General features: G+C 46.6%; 1 protein-coding gene and 1 pseudogene across 6 annotated transcripts; one reads left to right on the top strand and one right to left on the bottom strand.

The window, feature by feature from the left end:
* The window catches only part of LOC117196570 (anaphase-promoting complex subunit 13-like), a 70,234-nt pseudogene that overhangs the window by 12,255 nt on the left and 32,758 nt on the right, over positions 1–25,221 (bottom strand).
* On the top strand, positions 1,345–12,462 carry KCNE3 (potassium voltage-gated channel subfamily E regulatory subunit 3). Of its 6 annotated transcripts, none has more exons than XM_012536708.3 (4): positions 1,345–1,518; positions 2,780–2,862; positions 6,862–7,013; positions 10,054–12,462. In XM_012536708.3, the coding sequence occupies exon 4, from the start codon at positions 10,094–10,096 to the stop codon at positions 10,391–10,393; it is 300 nt and encodes a 99-aa protein (XP_012392162.1). In that variant the 5' UTR covers positions 1,345–1,518; positions 2,780–2,862; positions 6,862–7,013; positions 10,054–10,093; the 3' UTR covers positions 10,394–12,462. The 6 variants fall into 6 exon arrangements, with proteins under 6 accessions (XP_012392162.1, XP_033261599.1, XP_012392163.1 ...); XM_033405708.2 differs by having other exon boundaries at positions 2,777–2,862; XM_012536709.3 differs by having other exon boundaries at positions 2,777–2,862; positions 6,862–7,155.

Below are 25,221 nucleotides of genomic sequence, written 5' to 3'. Positions count from 1 at the left end.
ATTGGCAGGCGGATTCTTAACCACTGTGCCACCAGAGAAGCCCTAGAACGGATTTTTGTTTGCAAGGGAGCCAGAGCTGGCCTCAGTTTTTTTTTTTTTTTTAAATTTACTTATTTTATTTATTTATTTTTGGCAGCGTTGGGTCTTCATTGCTGCACGCAGGTTTTCTCTAGTTGTGGCGACTGGGGGCTACTGTTCACTGTGGTGCGTGGGCTTCTCATTGCAGTGGCTTCTCTTGTTGCAGAGCACGGGCTCTAGGCATGCGGGCTTCAGTAGTTGTGGCATGTGGGTTCAGTAGTTGTGGCTCACGGGCTCTAGAGCACAGGCTCAGTTGTTGTGGCACACAGGCTTAGTTGCTCCACGGCATGTGGGACCTTCCCAGACCAGGGATTGAACCCGTGTCCCCTGCATTGGCAGGCGGATTCTTAACCACTGCGCCACCAGGGAAGTCACCTCAGTTTGTTATTAACTATCCCAAGGCCGGAGGCTGGCAAAGAGGGCTCTGATAATGACTCCCCACAGAGTCCCTGAGAGCTATTCCCTGCCACCGTCCACTCCCTTGCCCATGGCCTCCTGGTCCTCATTTCCCAGCTATCCCTGGATGCTTCTCTTCTCTGGAACCTGCAGTGTCCCCAGCAAGGAAGAAACAGCTTGAGTGAGGGCCTGGTGGCCAGAAAGTGAAGGGTATTCAGGGACAGGGAGCAGCGTGGTGTGGCTGGACACCAGTTGTCTGGGCATGTGAGGGACTGTTGAGACTTGGATGAAACATTGGCCGAGGTTAAGGGGAGAGAGTGGCCTAGTGGATTCTGAGTCTGAGCTCTGCCAGTGACTTCCTTAGTGAGCCTGAGCAAGTCTCCTTCCCCAAACTGGGCCCCTTCCCCAAACTGCATCCTGTCTGGAAAAGAGGGTTTGTGTTAGAATCAGATGATTTCTCCATTGACCATCCGGCTTTAATATTTTGGATTCTAAGATCTCATCTGACCCTAACCATCACCCTGTGAAGAATGCATGCAGGAACTGTACCCGTTTTACAGCGAGGAAGCCATGGCCCAGTGAGGAGCAGTGTCCTGCCCGCCACCATACAACCACGTAGGAGCAAGGTCTGATTCCACCAGCACCAGACGCTCTTCTGAGATCCTCCTCAGACCGGGCAAGCTGAAGCGAAGCAAGGAACATTCGGTCTCAGGTCCAGGAAGCAGGCGCTGCAGGGTACGGAAGGGTCGCAGCCCACAGCTGGGTGAGGCCAAGCAGCTGGGCGGAGGCGCCCGAAGCCAGCTCCGGGAGAAGTGGGTGTGTTAGGGGCCGGGCGGGGCCGGGTGAGGGGACGCCCTGAGGAAGGGAAAAGGCAGCTGAGCGCGGGTTGGAGCACAGAGCGGAGGGGGCGCAGACGGTGCTGGCCGCGGGCTGCGAGCAGGGGGGCTGGCGGAGCGCCTTGGGGCGCAGTGCGGGGCACCCGCGAGCCCAGGGCGAGGTGTCCAACGAACAGACGGCGCCCCTGGGAGCCTTGCCGACCGGCAGGTAAGGCGCACCCGCCGGCTCGGAAAGGCTGAGCCGGCGCCAGGGGTAGAAATGAGGGGTGTATCCGCCTCCCTGGAGGCCGCCACCCGACGCAGATACATACTGATCCTCCCCTGGACAGAGCCACAGGGATCCCGGGGCGCACGTGGGAGCGCGAAGCTGGGCTCCTGGCACGCCTTGCCCGGAAACCGTGGGGGCTTAGGTCGGCACTCACGGGCCCCGGGACGGCGGCACCCAAGCTCCTTCCACATCCACAGATATGCGAGCGCACGATATAACAACCAACCTGCGCCTCCGCAGCGAGAGCACACGCGGAAATGGCGCTCCGGGACCCGGCGTGTCTTCTTGCTTGGCGGGAGCCGCTTGCTCAGCGTGCGCGTTGCCTTGCCCATTCGCTACTTTATTGTGCCCCTCGCCCTATGTGCCCCAGTCCTGGGAAAAGCCTAGAAGCTCCCTTAGATGTCTTCTAGTACTAGTAACATAGATCTAGGCTGGGAGTCAGGAGACTTGAGTTCTAGTTTACAGGTTGTGTAAACCTGTGCCAATCGCCCACCTGCTCTGTGCTTTGTGCGTTCTTTTCCTGGGTCACCAAATGTAAAATGAGCCTCCTGGTCCTGTTGCCCATGTACTCCGTATGGCATGTGGGGGAAGGGGACTGGGCCCGGGAGTTTCTTGTGTAGAAAGTACAGGAGTTCAGACCCCTGTGTGAGGGCCCCTTGGAGAGTGTCTCCTCCTATCCCCCTCCCCACTCCTCAGCAGTTTGCGTATGGGGAATCTGAGGCCCAGGGGGGAGATGGCTTGTCCAGGGTCACACCAGGGACCAGACAGAAGTAGAACCCAATTCTCCCCACTCCTAGCCCAGGGCTGATTCCACTTCAGCTACAAAAGTGCGTTGTAAATATGTTAGCTGCTCTTTATCTCCTGGCATCCAGCCAGTTAACCGCTCTGAATGGAGGAGAGCCAAGCTGGAGGCAAGGAAACTGCTTTCAGATTTTCTTGACTCCTTAAGATGAGAACAAACAACCTTCATCCCTCACTCACTCCACACTTTGCAAAACACACTTCTATCTATAAACTGAATGGGTGGATGCTCAAAATGCCTACTAAGAGGGAGGTAGGACAAGATATCCCATCTTACTGATGGGGAGAATGAGGCCCCAGAGTGGAGAAATGACTTAACCAAGACACACGGCTAGACATGTCTATAAAATAGGGGCAGGTCTCTTGACTCCAACTCTGGTGTGTTCTCTATCACCAGCAGGACTACAGAATGGTACCCCTAAATGGAGAGAGATTACAGGGCTGATCAGAGAGGACGAGAAACAAGGAAGGCTTCTGAAGGAGGTAAGTGTGTCTGAGAATGAAGAAAAGTAATAAAGAACCTCCTGGCTTCCTCTGAGGGTAGGAGAACCTAAGATGGGGAGAGGGGACATAGGGATAGCTGTTCTTGGTAATACTGGGGGGCGGAGGAGGAGATAGGGAAACAGAAAAGGAAACAGGTGACCAGGCTGCCCAATAATTCTCTCTTATGTTTACATAATACTTTGCAATTTCTAAAACACCTTTCCCCTTTGGTCTCCCCGAGTTGCGTGTGAGGCAAGCAGGACAGGGGTAATTATCCCCATCTCATAGATGAGATTCAGAGAACATAAATGCAGTGCTCAAGGTCACATAGCCAAGCATACAGCCAAGATTGGAACCATGAAAGGCATACCTGAAAGGCAAGATTAGAGGCTGGGAGACTGGGAGTTGGACTGTGTGTGTGCAGCAGGTGTGTGTGTGTGGCTGCCCCCTGGGTGGGTACACAGGGAAGAGGGTTGCTAAGCTGCTGCTGGTGTTTTGGGGCCAAGAATGTTTGCCCTTTGGATTGAATGGGGTTCCGGTGCAGGGAACATCTGGGCTTCCAAAGGCGGCTTAGAATTCCTCCTCCCCTGACTCACTTGCCCATCTGACTGAGATGGTGTCTTTTCTTTGAGCTTCCCCTTCCCCAGACCAAATGGAATCTGTTTTGGCCTGCCCTTGAAGTTGCTTTTTAAGTGCTGTAAGCTGTTTTCATGAATGCGTATGTGTGTGCACAGGGGGGAATAGTCTAATAAGAAGAGACATTTATCCACCTATTCTTGAGTGCCTGCTATAAAGAAATGTATGAGGCACAGGTCCCTACCTTCACACCTCCCAGCGCACAGTTTAGTATATCTATATCTATTTATATTTATACAGATATACACACCCAATTTCAGTACAGCATAGTGCTCTAATAGGGACACTTTAGGAACAGATGAGAAGAAGAGACTTAACTGGCTAGGGAGTGGGGAAGGTGGTGTCTCAGGAGAGGATCTACAGAGGTTATATTGGAGCTGGGTCTTGAAGGATGAGTAGTTCACTAGGCAGATAAAAAAGAGGAAGGGTATTTTTGCCTAAGAAAACAGCATGAGCAAAGGCAAGAGGTGTGCAAGTGCAAGGAATGTTTGGGGAATGGCCTATAGCTCAGTATCATGGGACACAGGCAGTGGGGAGAGCTGTGGTGAGATGGGGCTGGAGGCAGGGTCATATCCAAAGGAGCTTGAATGATAATCGCAGGAGGTTAAACTGTCCTATAGGCAACAGAGGACTTATAGTGGAAAGATATGTGGATGAGATACCTGTTTCTGGTCCCAGTTCCTAGGCTGTGAGACCTTGAGCAAGTCATTTCCTCTTGGGGTGGGGTGGTTTTTCCCACTGGTTGAATGAGGTGGTTACACCAATGACGTGATTATTAAGATCCCTTCCAGCTCAGATTCTATTTCTGTGTCTCCTTCTAACTATACGTTAAGGTTCCTCTCCCACCAGCCCATGGTGGTGATAAGACCACCAGAGGGGCCAGAGGCAAAACTCTGCATTCCCAGGAGTTATCTCTGGATCCACTTGCTTTATGTGGCCTTTTTCCCCTGCCTCTCTACCACATTTCCAAGCACTTCAGACACTCATTCTGCAAGAGAAGCTGAAACAGAGCATAGGGAAACCAAAAGAACCGATGGTGGCGTTTCACTTTTCCCCAGAGAAACCTGAAAGAAAACCTTACTAAGATATCCAGTTCATCCTCCAGGTCCCAGCTTTACGCCTCCATCCCCAAGTTAGAGGCCAGGCGTGCTCAAGTCAAGAACAGTTTGGGCAAAGCTGTTAATGTGTTGGAAAGAGTGACATCAGGGTGTGGAGGAAGAGAGTGCACCTGGCTTGTATAGAAGAGCAGGAGTAGGTCTGGAGCAGAAAGGGCCATGGGGAGCAAGGCTAGAAAGGAAGGTTAACTCTTCCAAAAGTTACCAACTTCTCCCCTTACTGGATCCTCAGTTAAGATTGGCAAGAGTGACTTCCCTGGCCGTCCAGTGGTTAAGACTCCGCACTTCCAATCCAGGGGGTGCGGGTTCGATCGCTGGTCAGGGAACTAAGATCCCACATGCCAGTGGTGCGGCCAAAAAAAAAAGATTAGCAAGAATCTGTAGTGCAGGAAAAAGGAGTAGTGGTGGACTTAGAGGAGATGATGCCCCAGGACGTGAGGAGCCTGTGTTTGGTGTGATATGCAGCTCAGATGCCAGAAGACATTGCCATTTGTAGCGGAAAGAGCACCTGAACAGCACCCCAAAGACCTGGGTTCTCATCAGAGCTCTACCATTTACTAGCCATGTCATTTTGGACTAGTCACTTCCCCTCTCTGACCTTCAGCTTTCTCAACTACAAAATGGAGGGGTTGGCCTAGAATCTAGATTCTAAACAATCTTCAAAATCTCTTTTCAGTCACTGTTCATCTCCCTTCCTAAATGATTATCTCTTGTTTCAAGTCAGGGACTCTCCACGGCAGGAGCTCTGTCTTCCCCATCCATAGACCTTCACAATCAGCAACTGTCTTGAAGAGGGAAGACAAGGAGCTCAGAAAGAGGAACAAAATTCCCCACATTGCCAGCTGCCAATTCCCAACTTGGGACCCAGAGGCAGGTCATAGAGAACCAAGCTGTCCCTTTATGAGCTCTCTGCCTCTCCTTGCACACAGGTCCTCCATCCCACCTCAACCCAGCTTCTAAAGATATGCAACTGTGGCTCCTTTGCACATTCCATCAGAACTACAAATATCCATCCAGGTCTATCCAGAGAGGAAGGAGGGTGTGAGGAATAAATGGTTTTGTGAACCTTTACTCCCCTCACTGAACTCCACCTCAGAGCCCACCCTGTCCCCGACGCTTTCCCGCTACCCCCACTTTCTAACACAGAGTCTGTCTCCCCCAGGCTAGATCACCCTGGCAGGTGAGCTATAAAGAGGAAAAATGAACAAGTCAGCAAATTTGGCCTTCAGTTTATCTAGGCTGGAATACTAAGTGTAACTCAGTCCTGGGACTCTGAAGCATCTTAACCTGTGAGGAAAGAATCTGAAGTCTTCTCTATCTCGTGATTTGAGGGACTCTAGAGAGCCCCCCAAATCCTCTCCCACCAGCCTACCCAATCTCCCAAATCTCACGTATGGTTTTGTGGTATCTTCATGTTAGAGCTGATCAGGACCTTATAAGATTACATAGAAAAACCCTTTCATTTTACAGATGCAGACAGAAGCTGGGGCCCAGAAAAGGGAAGTCACATGCCCAAAGTCACACAAGTAGCAGCTGAACCAAGACAGCTCTTTGGTTTTCATTTCTTTCACTGTAAAATGAGGGAGGTTAGATTAGATGGACTCTGAGGGCCTTGCCAGCCTCTGCTCTGCACAAATAAAACCACCACCACATCTGTGGAGCGTCTAGTGCCAGGCACTGCATACTCTTCTTCTTTAATTTTCACAACAAAGCTATGGTACAGATAGTGTTGATGCCATGCCTATGTTTATACCCAGTCTATCCAAATAGGTTGATTGGTAACATCATTTGTTCCTACATAAAATAGCAACCCAATTGCTGGCTGCCATTCTGCCACTCACATCATTTCCTTGGGTCTCAGGCCCTTTCAGCCTTTTAGAGGCTCCTGCTAAGATGCCAGTACCCTGGGGAAAGGGGATGTTTTAGACTGCACTGTTAGCTGGTCCCTGAGCAGCAGCTCATGTGTTGAACTGAGGTTTCTCATGAAGTCACCCAGATGAGACATTGTGAATCTGGAGTCGGGGGACAGCAATCAGATGTCCCTTGGCCATGGCACAGCTTCTATAACTGCAACCCTAGGTTGGCCTGATCCAGCTGCTGCAGGAAGGGGAGGGGAAGCGGCAGGGTGTCAGCACCCAAAGCACAGCTATTGCACAACCCTTGGGGCTTGGCCTCGGGTGATCCACCCTCGTTCTGAAGTTTTTTCTGTGTGTCTAGTTCCTTCTTTTTCTGTCCCCTCCCCACCCAGCTCTGGGCCTTCCCAGCTCCCAAAGTCAATATTGAGACCCCAGATGTGTCCAGGGACATCCTGAAGACATGTCAGGACATCCGGAGGGGCTGAGGAGCCTTAGGGCGCCCACAGGGAGATTGACTAGGAGCCAGTGAATTTGCTGTTGTTTGGTGAGTCTTCCAGATGGAGGTGGCCCTCCGTCTGCCTTGTCAGTTCAAACCCCCATGCAAGGCTATCGAAGAAAACTGGTGACAGTGACTGCCCTGGGAAAGAAACCTGGGCCATTGGGAACAGAGAGACTGCATTTTCATTGTACGTACTGCTTCAATTTCTTTTTTTTTGCTGTGTATATGTATTTACTTCTCAAAAATGAAAAACAGATTTTCATTTTAATGAAAACTGTGTTTTTTATTAAAATGTATTTTAAAAATCCTCTTCACTATAATAAAAGTATATGCTCAAGCAAGCCTGGGGCAGGGGGCAGAGCAGAGATAATAATCTTTTTTTTTTTCCTTTTTAATTAAAAAAATTTTTTTTTAAATTTTAATGTGGTAAAAAGCAACATAAAATTTATTGTCTTAACATTTTTAATGGTACATCTCAGTAGTGTTAACTATCTTTACATTGTTATGCAGCAGATCTCTAGAAGTTTTTCATCTTGCAAAACTGAAACTCTGTACCCATTGAACAACAACTCCTGGTGATAATCTTTTTTGATAGATGAGGAAACTGAAGTGCAAACAGGGCAAGAAACTTATTTCCCTCAAAGTGAGCTCTTCCCGCACTTATGCCATCTGTCTGTTGTCTGCTTATAAAACTGTCTGAGGCCCCTTCCTCCTGCAACCACTGCCTTAGCCATTCCCACCCCCAAATGCCTCTCACATCCTCTATCTGTCCCCACCCCCACCTTGTCACCCCCTCTGCCCCAGCTCAGGACTCAGCACCTTGAACCCACACTATTTCACTTATCACTGGGTGCCTCCATCCCTGCCCTCTTTACTCCACACTCCACACAGAAGCCAGAGTGTCCTTTCCAAGCACAGATCTGATTATTTTACCCCCTTTTAAAATATCATTCCATGGTTTTTCTCCACCTACAGGATAAAGTTCCGACTCTGCAGCCTGGCACTCAAGGCCCTCTATGATTTGGTTTGGGCCAATGTCTCCATCCCACATCCTATCTTATCCTTTCACGCATCTTACACTCTTTATGCTACTTTCCATTCTTCAAAGTGTGCTTTCTAGTCCATCTGTTTGCTTCCCTTGCCTTCTCTACTTCCAAAAAATCCTTCAAGGTCCAACTCAAATTCTTCCATCACTGTGAACACTCTCTGAGCACTGGTCAGAATTCATCCCTTCTTCCTTTAAGCCCCAGTAGCTCCTACATTGTCTCCCACATTAAGAGCTGGCTTTGTGCCCCTGAGTGTAGGGACTGGCCTCCTAGAGCTCCCAGAATAAGGCTGCCCAGGAGTGGGCCTCCATAAACGATGACTGGCCAGGTGATTCACTGAGCCATTAATTTCATTGTGCTGCTCCTGCTTTCCATTAGCCCGTATGAGGAAAGAGGAAGGCACAGTTATATGCCATGTACACAGTGATGTTGTTTTCCCACTTGTTGCCTGACAAGTGGGATAGTAGATGAGAACCTATGCCTCCTCGACCTTAACTCTTCCCCTTTTCCATCCAGACAAGGTTGCCCGAGTACTAGATGGCAGGGGGCCCCAAGGCCTTGCATAAATTGTGGGCCAGTCCTGGATTGTTGCTGTATTATTTTGATTCTTCCCCCCAAATTCTGCATTCATAGAGTTCTTCATGAATATTTATCATGGTCATAACTAACTGTCATCTTTTCCGGGGAAGAGACGTGATGGTTAATAGTCAAGTTAAACAGCTCTACCTAGATAAAGGAGGGCTTTGGAACCAGTCAGTGAACACTGAGTGCCTGGCCTACAGAGAAATCCAAAGTGGCCGTCTTTACTGGAGACCACTGAGGGAAGGAGAACTAGGGTAGTCCCCTAGACTTGGAGGAGAGACACAGCCTTTCTGACCAGGAGCATGTGGCCTGCTGATAACCCTTATCAATAGCAAGAGGACAGCCACAAATTGCCTTATATGTAAGTGCTGGGGCAAAGGGAAGGCTGCGATGATAAAGCTTGTGGAGTATGTTGAGAGCACACAAAGGCTTCCTGAAGGAAGTGAGCATGGAGCCTTGTTTAAAGGAATGACATATGTTTTTCCAGTGACTAGGATACAAGGCTGCCTTTGGCTATTTTTCTGCATTGTAGACTAAGGATCTCTGAGAGGAAGGAAAAGGAACATCTGCTATCACCAGTTATATGCCATGTACACAGTGACATTGTTTTGGAAGGCAGGATAGTTGAGGTGCTAGTGTCTTTTCTTTCTGGGGTGGGTATAACCCCAAACTGGACTGAGTATTCCTTTCACTCCAAAGCCCTCAGGCCCAGTGCCTGTAGTGGTTATCAGCCTTTGCCTGCTCCCCCAGCCACCTCCTTTCCAACAGAATTTCTCCTCAATAGCTAGGAATACCTAGAGTGGGACCTAGGATGCTTTAGAGGTCAAATGACCCAGCCTCTGGCCTCCAGGTAGGGGGAAATCTAAGCCATCCCCAAACATCTTCTACATGGTGTCTGTGGAGCATAAGAAAGAACTGTGCTGAGGGAGAGTTCTGAGGAATGTCTTCTAACTGTGCCACACAGTCCTCCCCAGAGCTGGTGTGGAGGCCAGAGGAGCTCTGAGCTGGCCATCGAAGAGCAGGGCTGTACCTCGGCTCTACCTCCAGTATTCTCTGTGATCATGGACAAGCCAACTATTCTCTCTGGGCCTGTGTGTAAAATGGAAGAAATTACATTAAATAATCCCTAAGGCCCTTCTAGCCTAAAGCTCAGTGACTTTTAGAACCCAAAGAAAGGACAGATCAGCATGCTTACAATGGTCAAGGAAGACTTCCTTCCACAAGTATTTATTGAGCACCTACTGAGTGCTGTCATAAGTGCTCATACATAGCAGTGAATAAAACAGACACATTCCCTGCCTTCCTTGGGCTGGCAGTCTAGTGGAGAAGACAGACAAGCAAACAAGTAGTTAGAATAAATTGTGATGTTGGGATTTTAGCTGGGGTCTGAAGGAGTGGGAAGGTCATTCAATCTACAAGTAACAGAAGCCATCCTCTCTCTTTTCTGTCACTACCAGAGCATCCTCCGATTCTTCCCCCACCTGAATCCCTGTTGCTATGGAGACCACCAATGGGACTGAGACCTGGTATGAGAGCCTGCACACTGTGTTGAAGGCTCTAAATGCTACTCTTCACAGCAACTTGCTCTGCCGGCCAGGGTCAGACAACCTGACTGAGGAGAGGCGGGCCAGCCTACCTGGCCGCGATGACAACTCCTACATGTACATTCTCTTCGTCATGTTCCTATTTGCTGCCACTGTGGGCAGCCTCATCCTGGGATACACCCGCTCCCGCCAAGTGGATAAGCGCAGTGACCCCTATCATGTATACATCAAGAACCGTGTGTCTATGCTCTAATGCTAAGAGGCCGGGGATGGCAGAAGATCAAGATTCCTGAGGATTATCTTGTGGGGCCTCCAGAGCTCAGCTATGTGTTACATCAGGCCTCAGTGTTCTAATCTGTAAGATCAACAAGAAACAGTACTAAGGGAGGTCATCACTGGGGAAGGAGGAGAGGATCTAGCAGACCTAGGCCTTGTGGATAAGGATTTTTTCCAGCAAAGATAGACGTTATAGACAGTAGGAGCCCTTTGAACAAATATAAAAAAGTGGCAGGAATTCCCTGGTGGTCCAGTGGTTAGGACTCCGTGCTCTCACTGCCAAGGGCCTGGGTTCAATCCCTGGTCGGGGTACTGAAATCCCACAAGCCGTTCAGTGTGGCAAAAAAAAAAAAAAAAAAATATATATATATATATATATATATATATATACACAAACACACACACACACACACACACACACACATATATATATGTATATATATATAAAAGTGGTAACATATAATGACAAATGAGTGTTCTAGTGGCCGGAGTGTTGGGGGCTAGGGGCTAGAGGAAGGAAAAGAGGAAGTTGTAGCAGAGGGAAATGAGACAGGAAAAGGCCCTGAGGACACATTTTTTGATGTGTTATCTTCAATGACCATGAGAAGCAGCAATGATTATCTCATATCACAGACAGGAAATCTAAGTTATGTTACTTATTTATATTTTTTCACATTTTATGTTTTTCAGCCCATTTAACATTTGTGATTTTACCCCCTGTGAGGGAAGCAGAGCAAGTGCCATTCTGCCCATTTGGGCCAAAGCAGTGTCATGACTGGAACCCAGGTTCTCTGGTCACCTTGCCTAGTGCTTTGCAAAACTGTGTGCTACCTAGGAGTGGATCTAGGCCTGAAACTTATATAATTCTGGGGGGCCCTCCTTAAGAAAAAGAATTTTAAAATATCTTATTTTTGCAAGTATTACAAAAACATATCACCATGTTAATACATTGTTGGGGCCCCTCCTAAGATCTTAAGAAGGAGCCATGCAAGTACAGAGCCCTGACTGTTAAGCCTCATTAGCTCCATGGTCCCCGTGCCCTTCCACCAATGTCCCAGTGCCTTTCCCAGCCCCATCTCCAGCCCTGGGGACTTCACTACCTCTAAGGCAGCCTCTAACATTTTGAATGAATTCTGTGAGTAATGTTCTGATATCAAGTTGAAATCTGCTTCTAGAAGATTATTATCACACCTAGAAGATTACCATATTAAAAGAGGCAGGTACCTGATTCAGTGGAAAGAGAACCAGCCCTGATTCTACTACCAGTGTGGTATATAAACTGGCTAGACACTTCCCTCTCTGACTCTTGTCCTTCTTCAGCACCGTGAAATAGAAAGTTGAAATAGTTGAAAGTCTCTAAGGGCTCTACCAGATCTGATATTCTAGGCTTCACGTACATTGATTTGAACCACATAAAACTGCTGTGCTGGACTTCCCTGGTGGCGCAGTGGTTGAGAATCTGCCTGCTAATGCAGGCGACATGGGTTCAATCCCTGGTCCGGGAAGATCCCACATGCCGCGGAGCAACTGAGCCCGTGCGCCTAGAGCCCACATGCTCTGCAACAAGGGAAGCCACTGCAATGAGAAGCCCGCACACCGAAACAACGACCCAACACAGCCAAAAGTAAAAACAAATTTATTTTAAAAAAAAGTCAGGAAGTTCCAATGAATCCAAGAGCCACACACACACACACACACACACACACACACACAAAACTGCTGTGCTTGTAGGTCAAAAACAGCTGAATATCAGTAGTTTCACATGCTTCAGCTGAATACATGAAATGTGGCCAGCTACAAATCCCAGGCTGGAACCTCCCACTGTTCTGTTTAATTTCTGTTATTAAGGAATCTCCATGGGGTCTCCAGAAAGCCCTATCAAAACATACATATTTGTGTATATCAAAAACTTTGAAAGCATATTTTGAGAGCACTTATCTCTGAAGAGAAGGATTATGGGTGATTTTCCCTTTCTACTTTAAAAATTTATGTAATATTTGATTTATTTGACCGTAAGTATGTTTCTTATATAATAAGGGGCGGGGAAGCTACTTTTACTTTGAAAAAATGAAAATAAACACCTGTGTGTTACTTGAATGGAGGATCACAGAACACATTTGCTCCCATGAGCAGTTAGTCATGTTGATTCCAGTTAGGAATGTTGATTCCATGCAAATCAGTGCTGAGCCCCACATGTGCTCTCAAGCCTTTCCACATATCTTCTTGAGAGAGAAGGTGGAGACCTGCTTAAGAAGACGTGACATATAGGTGGACAACGGACTCAGAAGTCTACAGCTGGATGGGACTTTGGAGACCGCCCAGCCCAAACACCCAAATAAAATATGGAATCCCAACAAGAATAAGAATGAATGTCAGGTAATGGATGCTATCAGGATTTTGAGAAATGAGATTGAGTGGATGCAGAGGAGCCAGAGAAAGGTAGAATTTGAACTGGGCTTTGAGAGATAGGACAGATCTACGTGGGCAGAGAGAATGAACGGAACAAGACAAGGGAAGCTTGGAGGCAGAAATGTGGCAAGACCACCCTCCTGAAGAGAGCAGGTCGGCGGCTGGATGGAGCAGGAAGCAGCCCAGAGTGGCTGCGCTGGGAGTTCAGTGTCCCCATCTATGGGGAGACTCCTCTTCACACAGTCCTTATACTCACAGGGCTTAAAAATAGAGTAATACAAATTCTTTTGCTTGTAAGTTACAGAAATCCAGTGTGTATTAGCATAAGCACAAAAGGGGATTTATTGAGAGGAGTATGGGGTAGTTCAAAAGAGGAGCTACCGGGGCTTCCCTGGTGGCGCAGTAGTTGGAAGAGCCCACATGCCGCGGAGCGGCTGGGCCCGTGAGCCATGCCTGCGCGTCCGGAGCCTGTGCTCCGCAAGGGGCTCAATATACCTCATTATGTACACTCAACGTTGGGCTAAATAAAAATATAAGATTTTAAGGTATAATTTAAACATTCTAATATTTTATGATGTCGGTACTCCCCTTGGCTCTCCCCCCAGCTCTATCCCACTGCCTCCTTCAGCCCATAGGCTCTTTTGGCTGCACTGGTTCTGCCCTCTGCTGGCCAGATCCCAGCACATCACCTTGGGCCCTCAAAGCAAAACTTCAATAATCACTCATTCAGACGCTGAGTGCCTACTATGTGCCATGCACTCATCTAGGCACACTTGGAATACATAAACAAATGAAAAAGATCAAAGAAATCCCTGCCTTAATACTTAAAAGCACTTAATACTTAAGATACTACATGTCAGGCTATGGCCTAAGCATTTTACAGACATTAACTCATTTAGATTTTAAAACCTTCATAACATCCCTATGTAGCAGGTATTCCTTACGACTACTTCAGTAGAGCCCACTTGTTCTTCACGTAGCTCCTTCCTCACTCTCAGCCCAATTTCAGCACCATGGCATACCCAGCCCAGACCATGGGTCTGAACGGTCCCCGGAGATGATTTGGGAAGATGACGGCAGAGTATTGACATCAGTAGACTGAAGTTGGGTTCCCTAGAAGCAAAGTCTGAGACAGGCATTTATTGAGGGAGCACTTTTTGGGGGAAACATGCAAGGGAAAGAGTGAAGTAGATAGAAAGGGAACAAGACAAACAAGGTACATGTCAGGTCACATCTAGCCCTGGCCTGATCCACAGGGAACTGGGGCATAAACCACAAGGCAGACTTACACCCCCTTGAGGCAAAGGGGCCGGGCTTTTATGCCCCATATCAGTCAGTCATTGCTTGTGGGCCACCCTGGTGGGGAGGGGGAAGAGAGGAGGGTTGTGGGGAGGTGCCCATCAGCTGAGGGCAGGTCTCTGGAGAAGGGTGGCACCTGTGAGCAATTGCAGCCTAGACCAGTTGTCTTGGTTGGAGATCTGCAACAGCCTAGTTCCTCAGGAAGGTTCTGAAGCTCAATTTTCATCACAGGATCAGCCCCATCTTTAGTGACTATCCTTTTCTACCCTGTGTCAGTCACCATTGACTGCTGGCTGCTAGAGCGGGGCATGTAACCTCCCACGGGTGCTCACGTTTGGCTGAGCTGGAGAAGGCAGCAGCTCTGAGGTGACAGCAGCCAACACTCACAGCAGCTGGGGAAGGGGCCACACGGGGGCTCTGTCAGCATCCACAACAGCTGTGCTATTGGGGAAATGGGAGCAGAAGCAGAGTGTCACATCTTGTGATCTCCTTCTAGCTTAAGAGCCAAGAAGCACACACTAAATAAAGAACAAAACAAGATTACACCAAAAAGAACCCAATAGGAAACAATACACTTAAGTACAGAAAATGTGGGGAACCAATATTAAATGTGATGGTCAAGAAGAGGGAGAGGGATGTATTCATGGATGTTTCCTGGAGATGTGAGGTAGGATTTGATTAGGTGGTCCAGTGTAGTATGGTCCAAGGCAGCATTCCAAGTAGGTGGATGGCTCTGCTCTACTCAGTCATTCAGGGACCTGGGATTATGACAGCCATCCTCAACGTGTAGCTTCCAAGTTTACTCTGGTTGAAGCATTTCTAGTTAGTGAGGAGAGAGAAAGAACAGAATTCCAGAGCCTGAGATTTGCTCTTAAGCAAGCAAGGCAAAAGCTGCATACATCCCATCTTCTCACATCTATTGACAAGGGTTCAGTAACATGGCCACAGCTGGCTGCAAGCAGCCAAACCTCAATTACTAAGGAAGAAAGAATGGATTTTGTGGACAGCTAGTGGTCTTCACTCTACCCTCCTCACTTTCCCCAGGACGGGTCATGATAAAAAAAATGTGGAGTCCTGGGAATTCCCTGGTGGTCCAGAGGTTAGGACTCCGTGCTTTTACTGCTGAGGGTGCGGGTTCAATCCCTGGTCAGGGAACTAAGATCCCACAAGCCGTGTAGTGTGGTCAAAAAAAAAAAAAAAAAATACAGTCCTGCCAAGAGGAAGAAGTGCTATTATTCTGATTTAGTCATGTTTTCTGAGGGGTGCAGGCGGGAGCCTTGCAGGTCTAACTAAGCCTGTCCTGGGAATGTGACTTTTGCTCTTTTATTTATTTTTTTTCTGGCTCTGGTGAATCTGGTCTCTCCTCTCATTGGAGTGGTAATATCCAAGATATTTGTTTAGGCAAAGGGGAAATAGACAAAGCAAGTCTTTCAGCCAGCTTTGTGTAGGAAAAAGAATCCTCTTTCACGTGCCACTAGGAAACCAAGAACATGATCTGCCTGGATGAAATCAGAGCTATGGTTAAACTGTGACAGAATGAGGTCTAGGAGCAGGAGAGAAGGAAATTAGTGAACAGGAAAGAAAGGGAAGAAAAATTACTATTTGATGACCAACCAATCTCTGCCAGGCACTGTGCTGGGAAGCTCTAGAGGTAATTATTTTTTTAACCTCATTTCATAGATGAAGTAACAGAAGCTCAGAGGTGAAATAGCTTGTTTAACATTCACTTAATATGTAGCACTGTCTAGATTTTAACACAGACTCACCTAAATTCAAAGCCCATATTCTCCCCACTATAGCTGGTCCCTTTGAGAGTCACATTAGTTCCTTTCTTGAAACTAAACACTCTTAATCTCCTAGCACACTCTGTGGCTGGCCTCTCTGCTCCCCTTCATGGTAGAGCAGTCACAATCTTGTCCTCGCCCAGTTCCTTTTACCCCCAAGCAAGATGCCTCAAAGAGAAGAGAGGTCATTGTCACAGTGCTTATGGGAATAATAAGTCAATTGGGACAGCTCTTGGGTAAGAGTCCCTGAGTCCCTACAGCACTAACTCAACACTGGGAATAAGAGAAACATATAGAGACCAGCCACAGAATCTGCTGGGAGATTAGAAGGGTTAAATCTCAAGAAAAGATCTAATGTGAATCATTGATGCACCTCCCTCAGTTGGAGAAAGGATGAGATTATTTAAATACATTTCAAAAGATCTCTGTGGGACAGCTACAGGCTTACAGTTCTGCTCTTGGATTACCATTCATTCATTCAAGAAATAATTATTAAGTACAACCAAGATATTTGGCAATGTGTTTGACAAAAGAATATAGCAGCAAACAAGAAAGGCACAGTCCCTGTCTTCATGGGGGCAAGGATAGCTCACCCACTTGTTTTTCTACCTAGAAAACTGTTCCATTTCTATGAAGCTCTACTTTGAACTACCCTCTCTTCACAGGTGGAGGCTTCTTTCACTCATGTTATTGTCCTGCTTATAATTCTCTGATAATTTTTACCACAATGTACTCTCCAGGCATGTCTTTTCCCCTCCTAGAAACACTGCAAAGGTGCAAGCAGGGACCATGTCTAATGCATCTCTATGCCCTCATCAACTAGAATAAGGCTTGGCACAAAGTGTATGCTCCATAAGTATTGGTGAAATGAATCAACATTATTATGAGTATTGTGCTACATAATCTCTCACATGTGTTTGTGTATGGTGCTTTCAACCTTTCAAGACATTTCCATCTCCATTCTCTCATTTGGTTTAGAGAGTTTGGTCTGGTGGATTCAGTTAAAAGTGGATGTGAGAACACTTTGTAAAATATGAATGGTAAGGACTGTTACTGAACCACATTGACTATTGCTAGTCTTGAGGCCAGGATAATTTAGGTAACATACTTAAGATCACGCAGCAGTAGTCAGTACTAGAATCTATGTCTCCTGACTTCTGTTTCTGGACTTTTCCTCCCTGCATCAGGGGTAACTGACAAAAGAAAGGTACAGACAAAGTGCTCGGGGGGCCCCTAAATATGACTGCTAACTCCCAGGAGTGGATACAGTGACACTCTGCCCGGATCCTTGGGGTCAACGCACCCATCACCCAACTGCTGCAAACATGGGCTGCTGGCAGCTCACAGCTGCACCCCTCACTGTGCATTTTCCTGGGCCAGAGGGAACTATTTCAGCCAAGGCTATAACCCCTACTAGGGGGCAGCTCATGACCAATGACAGACTGATACAGGGATACAAAGGGCTGGTTCCATCGCATCTATTTGGGACAACTGAGGAGCCATCTCAGCTCCAGAACTCCTGGTAGGATCAGCTGAGGTTTCGGTTGCAACCAAATCGTGAGTTAGCTTCTCCCTCTGCCCACTCCTGCTTCCTCTCTTCCCTACTGATGTAGCTCCCAAGAGCGCTCTCCAAAAGACCTGCATGCCACTCTCCACCTCAGTCTGTTTCCAAGGGAATCAATCTCTCCCTCAAGAACTGTTCCCTAGCACTGAGCCTGTTCCTAAGTAGTTGTCAGTGATGACAGAGGAATGGGATGATACAATATAGATGGAGACAGTTAGTGGTTCTAGCAAAACCAAAATGAAGACAAGGCAGTAATAGAGACTGGCGGTGTAGAAAAACAGCGAGTTATGGTCACTGAATAAAAACTGGCCACTAGAGGGCCCAGCACTACTCATCTATAGTTCTGCAGCTGCCTTAGAGCAAAATTCTAATTTTGCCCTTGACTTGGCAGACACCAGTATAATTGTCTACACGAGGGGGAAAACTGCTGGTCTAATGCTTCCTTCTCTTTTATCTATGCCATGAACATCAGTGTCCTAGCCTGTTCCAATACCCTGTCACCAAGCACTCTGTGCCATTACATATAAACGTATTCCCATAAATCAAAGCTTCCAAAGCCTGTGTTTTTTCCACCCACTGCTCTCATTGTTCCCAAGGAGTTCCAAAGATCAGAAATGTGGAATTCCAAACAGTTGGTTGTGACAATTTTCACCCCAAAATGGAGAGAATCAGCAACATAATCTGTTTAGTCCTGTCACTTCCCCTTCCCCGCCCACTTCCCCAGTTGGCAGTAAAGATAAGACATACAGGATTACATATGAACTATAGTGGCCAAGGAAGAAAGGGGTCATGGGAATCTTCACAGAAGATGAAAAAGTTTGAGAACATTGTGTATGAATTAATGATTGATTAATTAAATCAATTTTTTTTTTTCTGCTGTGGACTCAGTAAAAAGACTTAAAGAAAATTTTCCTCTGCATCCTTTTCAGAAACACAGTTAGTCCTTTGTAGGTTGGGAGGCTTTCTTTGAGGGATAGGGAGGGAAGGTTTGGACCATTTAGAGGTCTCTGTTTCCAACATATACATTCTTTTATTTTTTTTAATGTTGTATTCTTTTTTTTAATTGAATGAAAAATTCTTTAAATTCTATAGTGCTTTACAATTTTCAAAGGTTTCACACACATGATTTCATGTGATCCCATAATAACCCTTTTTTCCCCCTACTCCTATATTGCCCTTTCCTCTTCTCCCCACTAGTAACCACTAGTTTGTTCTCTAAATCTGTGAGTCTGCTTCTTTTTTGTTTTATTCACTAGTTTCCAACATATACATTCTTTTTTTTGAAATAAATTTATTTATTTTATTTTTGGCTGCGTTGGGTCTTCGTTGCTGCATGTGGGCTTTCTCTAGTTGCGGTGAGCGGGGTTTACTCTTCATTGCGATGCAAGAGCTTCTCATGGTGGTGGCTTCTCTTGTTGCTGAGCATGGGCTCTAGGTACACAGGCTTCAGTAGTTGCGGATCGCGGGTTCTAGAGCGCAGCCTCAGTAGTTGCAGCACACGGGTTTAGTTGCTCTGTGGCATGTGGGATCTTCCCGGACCAGGGCTCGAACCCATGTCCCCTGCATCGGCAGGCGGATTCTTAACCACTGTGCCACCAGGGAAGCCCTCCAACATATACATTCTCAAAGGGACAGAGCTGGATTGTTTGGGAGGGGGGAAAACTCTGAAGATTAATAGGGAGCAGAGTTGGAGTCTACACAGTCAGGAGGGGACCTGAACTTGGCTCTCTCCTAGTATCTCTGGCAGTGGTGACTATAAGCACACCTGAGGAATGAACACCAAGCCATGGCTTTGGGAGCCATAGGGGAGTTCTTGGTGGCCTGGTTTAGAATAGAAGGAGCAGATGCCTTGAGCAACTGGGTCAGATACATCTGACTGCAATACTCCTGCTTGGACAATGAGCTACAACTTCAATGGACTGAAGACACTTCCCCAGGTTTTCTAGATTGGGTAAGCCCTGAAGTTGTTTTATCCCCACAGAAGTTCTGATATCGAATGTCCCACCAACATGGTAGATGAGGCTGAAGCTAAATTTAATTTGAATTAGAAAAATTAAAATTTAATTTGATTCAGAAAAAAAGTAAAGACATCTAATGTTTTTGCGCTTGTTATTGAACAAGTCAAATGGGTTCCAATAGTTGGAGCTCTGATATCACAATAGTAAATCTAGCCTGGCTAGGTAAATAAAAGTATAGTAATAATATTTTGAGGGATTATCCGGCGTTAGGCAATACACTATTTCATTTAACCCTCACAATGTACCTAGGAGGTATACTGAGACCTAGAAAAGTCAAGTGGGTCACCGCAGGTCACATGGTTAGTAAATGGCAGAACCAGGTTTTCTGGACTCCATGTCTGTCTAACTTTCTATTGTCATCTAGCCTTGCATTCACTGACATCTAGTCCATTGCTCACTAATTCATTTAGCCAGATATTCACTTAGACAGTGAGTGGTAGCAATACAGTTGTTCTGTTACTTGAACAGTGAGATAGATCTAGTAATAGCTTGAAGAACGAAAGTATCTTAGAATTGTAGAATGTTTGCACTGGCAGCTGGTCTAGTGGAAAGAGCAAAACTTTAGAGCCCAGTGGATTCACTTGGAATCCTGGCTCTGCTATTCACTCCCTATGTGACCTTGAGCAATTTATATCACCTCATTCATTTTCAGTTTCCATATCTGTATATCATAAATAATAATACACATACTTGAGGCTGATGTAAAGATTAGAGATAATATTAGAAATAATCTCTCTCTTTTCTCTCTCTCATACACATACATACACACACATAGGACCAGCTACATGATTTGCCACATAATTTATGGGGCTCAGTGCAAAGTGAAAATGCAAAGCCTCTTGTTTAAAAATTATTAAGAATTTCAAGATGATGACAGCAGATTAAACCAAGCATGGGGCCCCTCTAAGGGTCCTGATGGCACGTCAGTGCCTGGCACAGAGTAAGTGTGCAATAAATGGTAGTTCTTTTTTCTCTCTAGATCATTGATTCCAACCCTCTCCTTTTGCAGCTGAGGAAACTAAAGTACAAAGAAGATGAAAAATGTGGGTTAATGGCACAGCCAGGACCACAACCCAGACCTCCTCTGTTCAGTCAGTAGTCTTCACCTCAGCGCTTCTCAAATGTTTTCTGTATAATGGCAATAGATATTCCATGAATAAAAGTTTCCATCAACAAGCAAGTTTGCAAAACACTGGATTAAGGTTAAATAGACATCTTTTGCAGAGCTCTTCAAGAGACTTTTCTATGAGCAACATGAATCTCCAAGACAAGGATATTAAATGGAACATTCCCCCAAGTATTGATATGGAATCCTTTCTCAGGAGCCTATTAAATAGCCCTAAGAATGCTTTCTTATACACTGCTGCAGGGCAGTGGAAGTTTCCATGGATTTTGATCTGCAGGGTGTGGTTGTTCTTATTCTAAATTAGAAGCAAACATATCCCTTCCATTAGGCCTTTCCGTCCACATCTCTGCCCTGGCTGACTTGTGAGCCTGAGGATATAAAAATAATGAAAACCAGACTCCAGAAAGAGCATACTTGTTTAGAGTCACCTAATTGCATCCAAAAGACAGATCTGCTCTGCCCCTCTCCCAGGAGTAGGAATATAGAGGAAAAAACATACACCATGACCCCGAAATTCTTTCCATTCTGAGCAATTTGCTCACAGCCACCACATCATAAAAGTAACAGCTGAAGTCCCTTACGAAAGCACACAGGAGGCCAGGAAATCATGATTCTCATGTTAGCTCTTCCTCTATTAGCCACTGGACCTAGACTAGTTCATTCATCTGCTCATCCTCTTACTTTCATTGAAAACCCTCTTGCATCAAATTAATCTCTCCCTTCTTTGGCTACCATACACTTATATTTTGTCTGTAGCACTCTTCCCCCCAGGCCTGTGAAAATCTCTTTGGAACATAGTTTGAGAACCAGTAGATTAAATGATCTCTACAGTTCCTTTCAGTTCTGATAATCTGTAATTCATATTTGTACGTAGTTTTGCAAGCTATTGCCTCCACCTGTTAATAAAGGACCCTAGCTCCTTGAGAAACGCATCTCTTAATTTCTGGGAGGCCCAAAGAGTGATTCTCACTCACTGGGTTGTTGAGATACCAGGTGACGCTAACCCTTCTGGAGTCCCCAGTCCACAGAATCCATTATATGGGTTGTGCAGAGGAGAGAAGAATACTTTTCTCCTGCCATTGTGCTATATTTTGTCACATGAGCTTCCAATAGGTGTTATTTATGCCCTTTTGACTCATGGAGTTTTTAGTAAAGAAGGTCTTCTATATTTTGCTGATTCCTCCTCACCCCCATTCCCCTCCACAAATTACTAAGCATGAACCAATGGTGGGGTAGGGGTAGGGGTAGGGCTGCAGTGAGGCCAGGAAACAAATCTGCATGATAAACCTAATATTGATTGAACTTTGACTCACTTCTCGTTGATTTTGAAGATTCGGTTGCTGGACCCGATTGCCTATCTCCCTGCTTTCCTTAGGATGAGTTCCTCCCCGGAGAGACCCAAGACCTTCATGAAAAACAGACTTTGTGAGTTGGGCCCACTAAGGTGGAAGCACATGTTTGGGTCCTCTGGTGAAGCAGATGCCAAGATGGCGTAAGAAATACAAGAGACTTACTAGGGGAAACACCTGGGAAGGATAAAAGGTAGAGGGAAGGGCTTCCCTGGTGGCGCAGTGGTTGAGAGTCCGCCTGCCAATGCAGGCGACACGGGTTCGTGTCCTGGTCCGGGAGGATCCCACATGCCGTGGAGCGGCTGGGCCCGTGAGCCGTGGCCGCTGAGCCTGAGCGTCCGGAGCCTGTGCTCCACAACGGGAGAGGCCACAACAGTGAGAGGCCCGCGTACCGCAAAAAGAAAAAAAAAAAAAAGGAGAGGGAAGAGGAGCAGGTTGGAGAGCCGCAGGCTGCAATGCAGGTCTGACACCTGTGAAACGAAAGGGAGAAGGAAGGAGCCTTGGGCAGGAGAAGCCTCAGACTTCGATGCAGCTCTGAGAAAGTCTCAGCCAGGCTAATCGGAAGCCACAGAACAAGACTGCCCATTAGAGGAACGCTGTGTTAGGCAGGAGTGGCTTGGCTCTAGCATGTCTGCAGTGCTCAGCCACTGACAGGGAGAAGGAGAGGGAGAGCATGACTGTGGTGTAAACACAGCAGTAAATTTCAGAGGTGCTACAGCCAGAGGCCGTCAGACAGCAACACTCCTCCCAGCAAGCTCTCCATGTGGGGGATCTGAGCAGTGTACTCCCCATGCCTGCCACGCCAGACATGCACACACCTGTGTGAATTCAAAAAGTGGATATAATTTAAGCTCAAGCTAACACATATTTGACATATTTATTACAAACATTTATCGAGCCTCTAAAAGGTATTACACTCAGCACTACAGCAGCCCCACCCTCTCCTGTGGAACGAGTGAGTCTGGGAAGGTTTCAGATAATCAGGTAAGTTTTTTATTACCATTATTGCCAACACTAGGCATGTTTTACTAGCCTCCATTGTATACTAGTACTGTGTCAAGCTTGATACAAAAAAGAAAAATCCTTAGGGAGCTCAAGATAAGGTTGCAATAAAATATCCCTCCCCTTTGGGGAGCTCAGAGGAGACTTTTGAAGACTTCTCTCATGCCACTCACCAGATGTGCCAAGGAGGAAGGAGACTTTTAGTAGAATCGGCCTTGCAGGTTACCAGAGAGACCTTGAAACAAGATCTGGCAGCCAACCGGGTGGCACAAGGGCATGCTCCACCCCCAGGACCGTGCCAGCCAAGATTCAGGATTTGCTGAAAGGCAGGCCCAACACCTGTTGTAGCTCCTGGATCAGAGTCAAAGTTTGGGAGGGAGAAAGGAGAGAAGAGGAAGGACCTGGGAAAGAGGGATTTATAGTGGGAAGAAAGAAGACAGCGGGCTTTTCAGAACCATGCCAAAATTCATCTCAGCCTCATCACCTGGCAAAAGAGATAGTGTCCATGGCAGAAAGAACGCTGGGCATGACACCCAAGCTCTGCCTCTAACTCCCTGGCTGACCTTTGTCACTCAGTGCCCCTGTGGGCCTGTGCTCCTTGGCTATAATCTGCAGAGCTAGGCCAGACACTCTTTAAAGTTCTTCCCATTTGAACAGTCTAACATTCTAACAGCTTCCATGAAACAACCCTGGAAGAGCCTGCAGAGAGGCATGAAAAAGAGGGGGTGTAAGATGAAAAGAATTTCCAGTGAACTCAGAAATAATACAACATAATGTAACATAACATAACAAAACATAACAATCATTATGATAAGTAGTAGAGTGTAGGAATGGGGACCAGTAAAATCTCTAAAGTGGAGCTTATTTCATGATCAAGACATTCAGGACATCAAAACGTGACTCTTCTATCTTTATATAGAGGTACAGATGATCGGGGGAGGAAAATAGTTCCACCTGTCAGCTGGTTCTAAAAGATCTGAGATTGATAAACATTCCACCAACACATGAACCCCCAATATTATCAACACAGCACTGTCCTTGTCCTTTATGAACCCTCCTCCAGTTTTCTCTTATACAAACAATTTCTACTCCCCTTTAAGTCTGCATTTGCTGCTTATTTTCACCTAGATAAGAACGCTTGGAGGGGAAAGCATACCATGGGATTTTCCCCAGGCCTAATATTTTAGGATACTAAGAACAGGATTCTGGGGCTTCCCTGGTGGCACAGTGATTAAGAATCCGCCTGCCAACACAGGGGACAAGGGTTCAAGCCCTGGTCCGGGAAGATCTCACATGCCACGGAGCAACTAAGCCCGTGCACCACAACTACTGAGCCTGCACTCATGAGCCACAACTACTGAGCCCGCATGCCATAACTACTGAAGCCCGTGCTCCTAGAGCCGGTGCTCCGCAACAAGAGAAGCCACTGCAATGAGAAGCCCATGCACCACAACCAAGAGTAGCCCCCACTTGCCGCAATTAGAGAAAGCCCGCAGGCAGCAACCAAGACACAATGCAGCCAAAAATAAAAAAATATAAAAAAAAAAGAACAGGATTCCATGCTCCCTTCTCATTTATTTCTCTTATTAAGCTAAGAAAACACCACAGTGAAAAACAAAAAACAAAAAACTGCAGTCAAGGGAATGGCATAATTAGCAGCCAATCGGGAGAAGGCTCCAGGCCTTCAGATATTGTACCTTGCAGGCTAGTGCCTCCCAGAGAGGATCAGGTTTTCTCTTGGGATTTCTTCCCTTTTGAATTAAGCACCACTGAGGGCTATGGTCCAGAAACACAAACCCTAAACCTAGTCTCTGGTAGACAAACAGGTCTGGGGAGATTGTATGACCCACAGGGACAGAGTGCTCTGGGCTCCCTGGGAGACCAGGCTGAAGTGAAGGGGAAAGGGTGTGGTGTCCATGAGGACATAAGAGTAGCCACAGGAGGACTGTGCTGCCTAAATAAATAATGGCGTGTTTGGCAGCAAACCCAATTCATGCCTGGGGCCTACAGGTAGAGAGTCAGCTAACTCACCCTCACCCTTTGGATCTCAGCTTAAATAGTATTTCCTCTGGGAAGTAGGGTCCCTCACACAGTTAGTGCAGGTTGCACACTGCACACACCTAGGGTGTGTCACAGTATAGATATTACAGATTTATATATGTTTATAACAATTTTTTGGCAGTTGGTTGTCAAGTGTTTTGAGGAAAAGGTATCAGTTTTGCGCTGGCAGTGATCCTACTGAGAAGCCTTTCCT

Source organism: Orcinus orca, chromosome 8, assembly GCF_937001465.1.
Source record: "Orcinus orca chromosome 8, mOrcOrc1.1, whole genome shotgun sequence".
NCBI lineage: Eukaryota > Metazoa > Chordata > Mammalia > Artiodactyla > Delphinidae > Orcinus > Orcinus orca.
The sequence above is the reverse complement of the archived record's forward strand: the minus strand, read 5'-3'. Positions and strand labels throughout refer to the sequence as shown.

Bases quoted from the DNA above. Each gene is read 5' to 3' on its own strand.
- KCNE3 (XM_033405710.2), top strand. From the start codon at position 10,094: ATGGAGACCACCAATGGGACTGAGACCTGGTATGAGAGCCTGCACACT.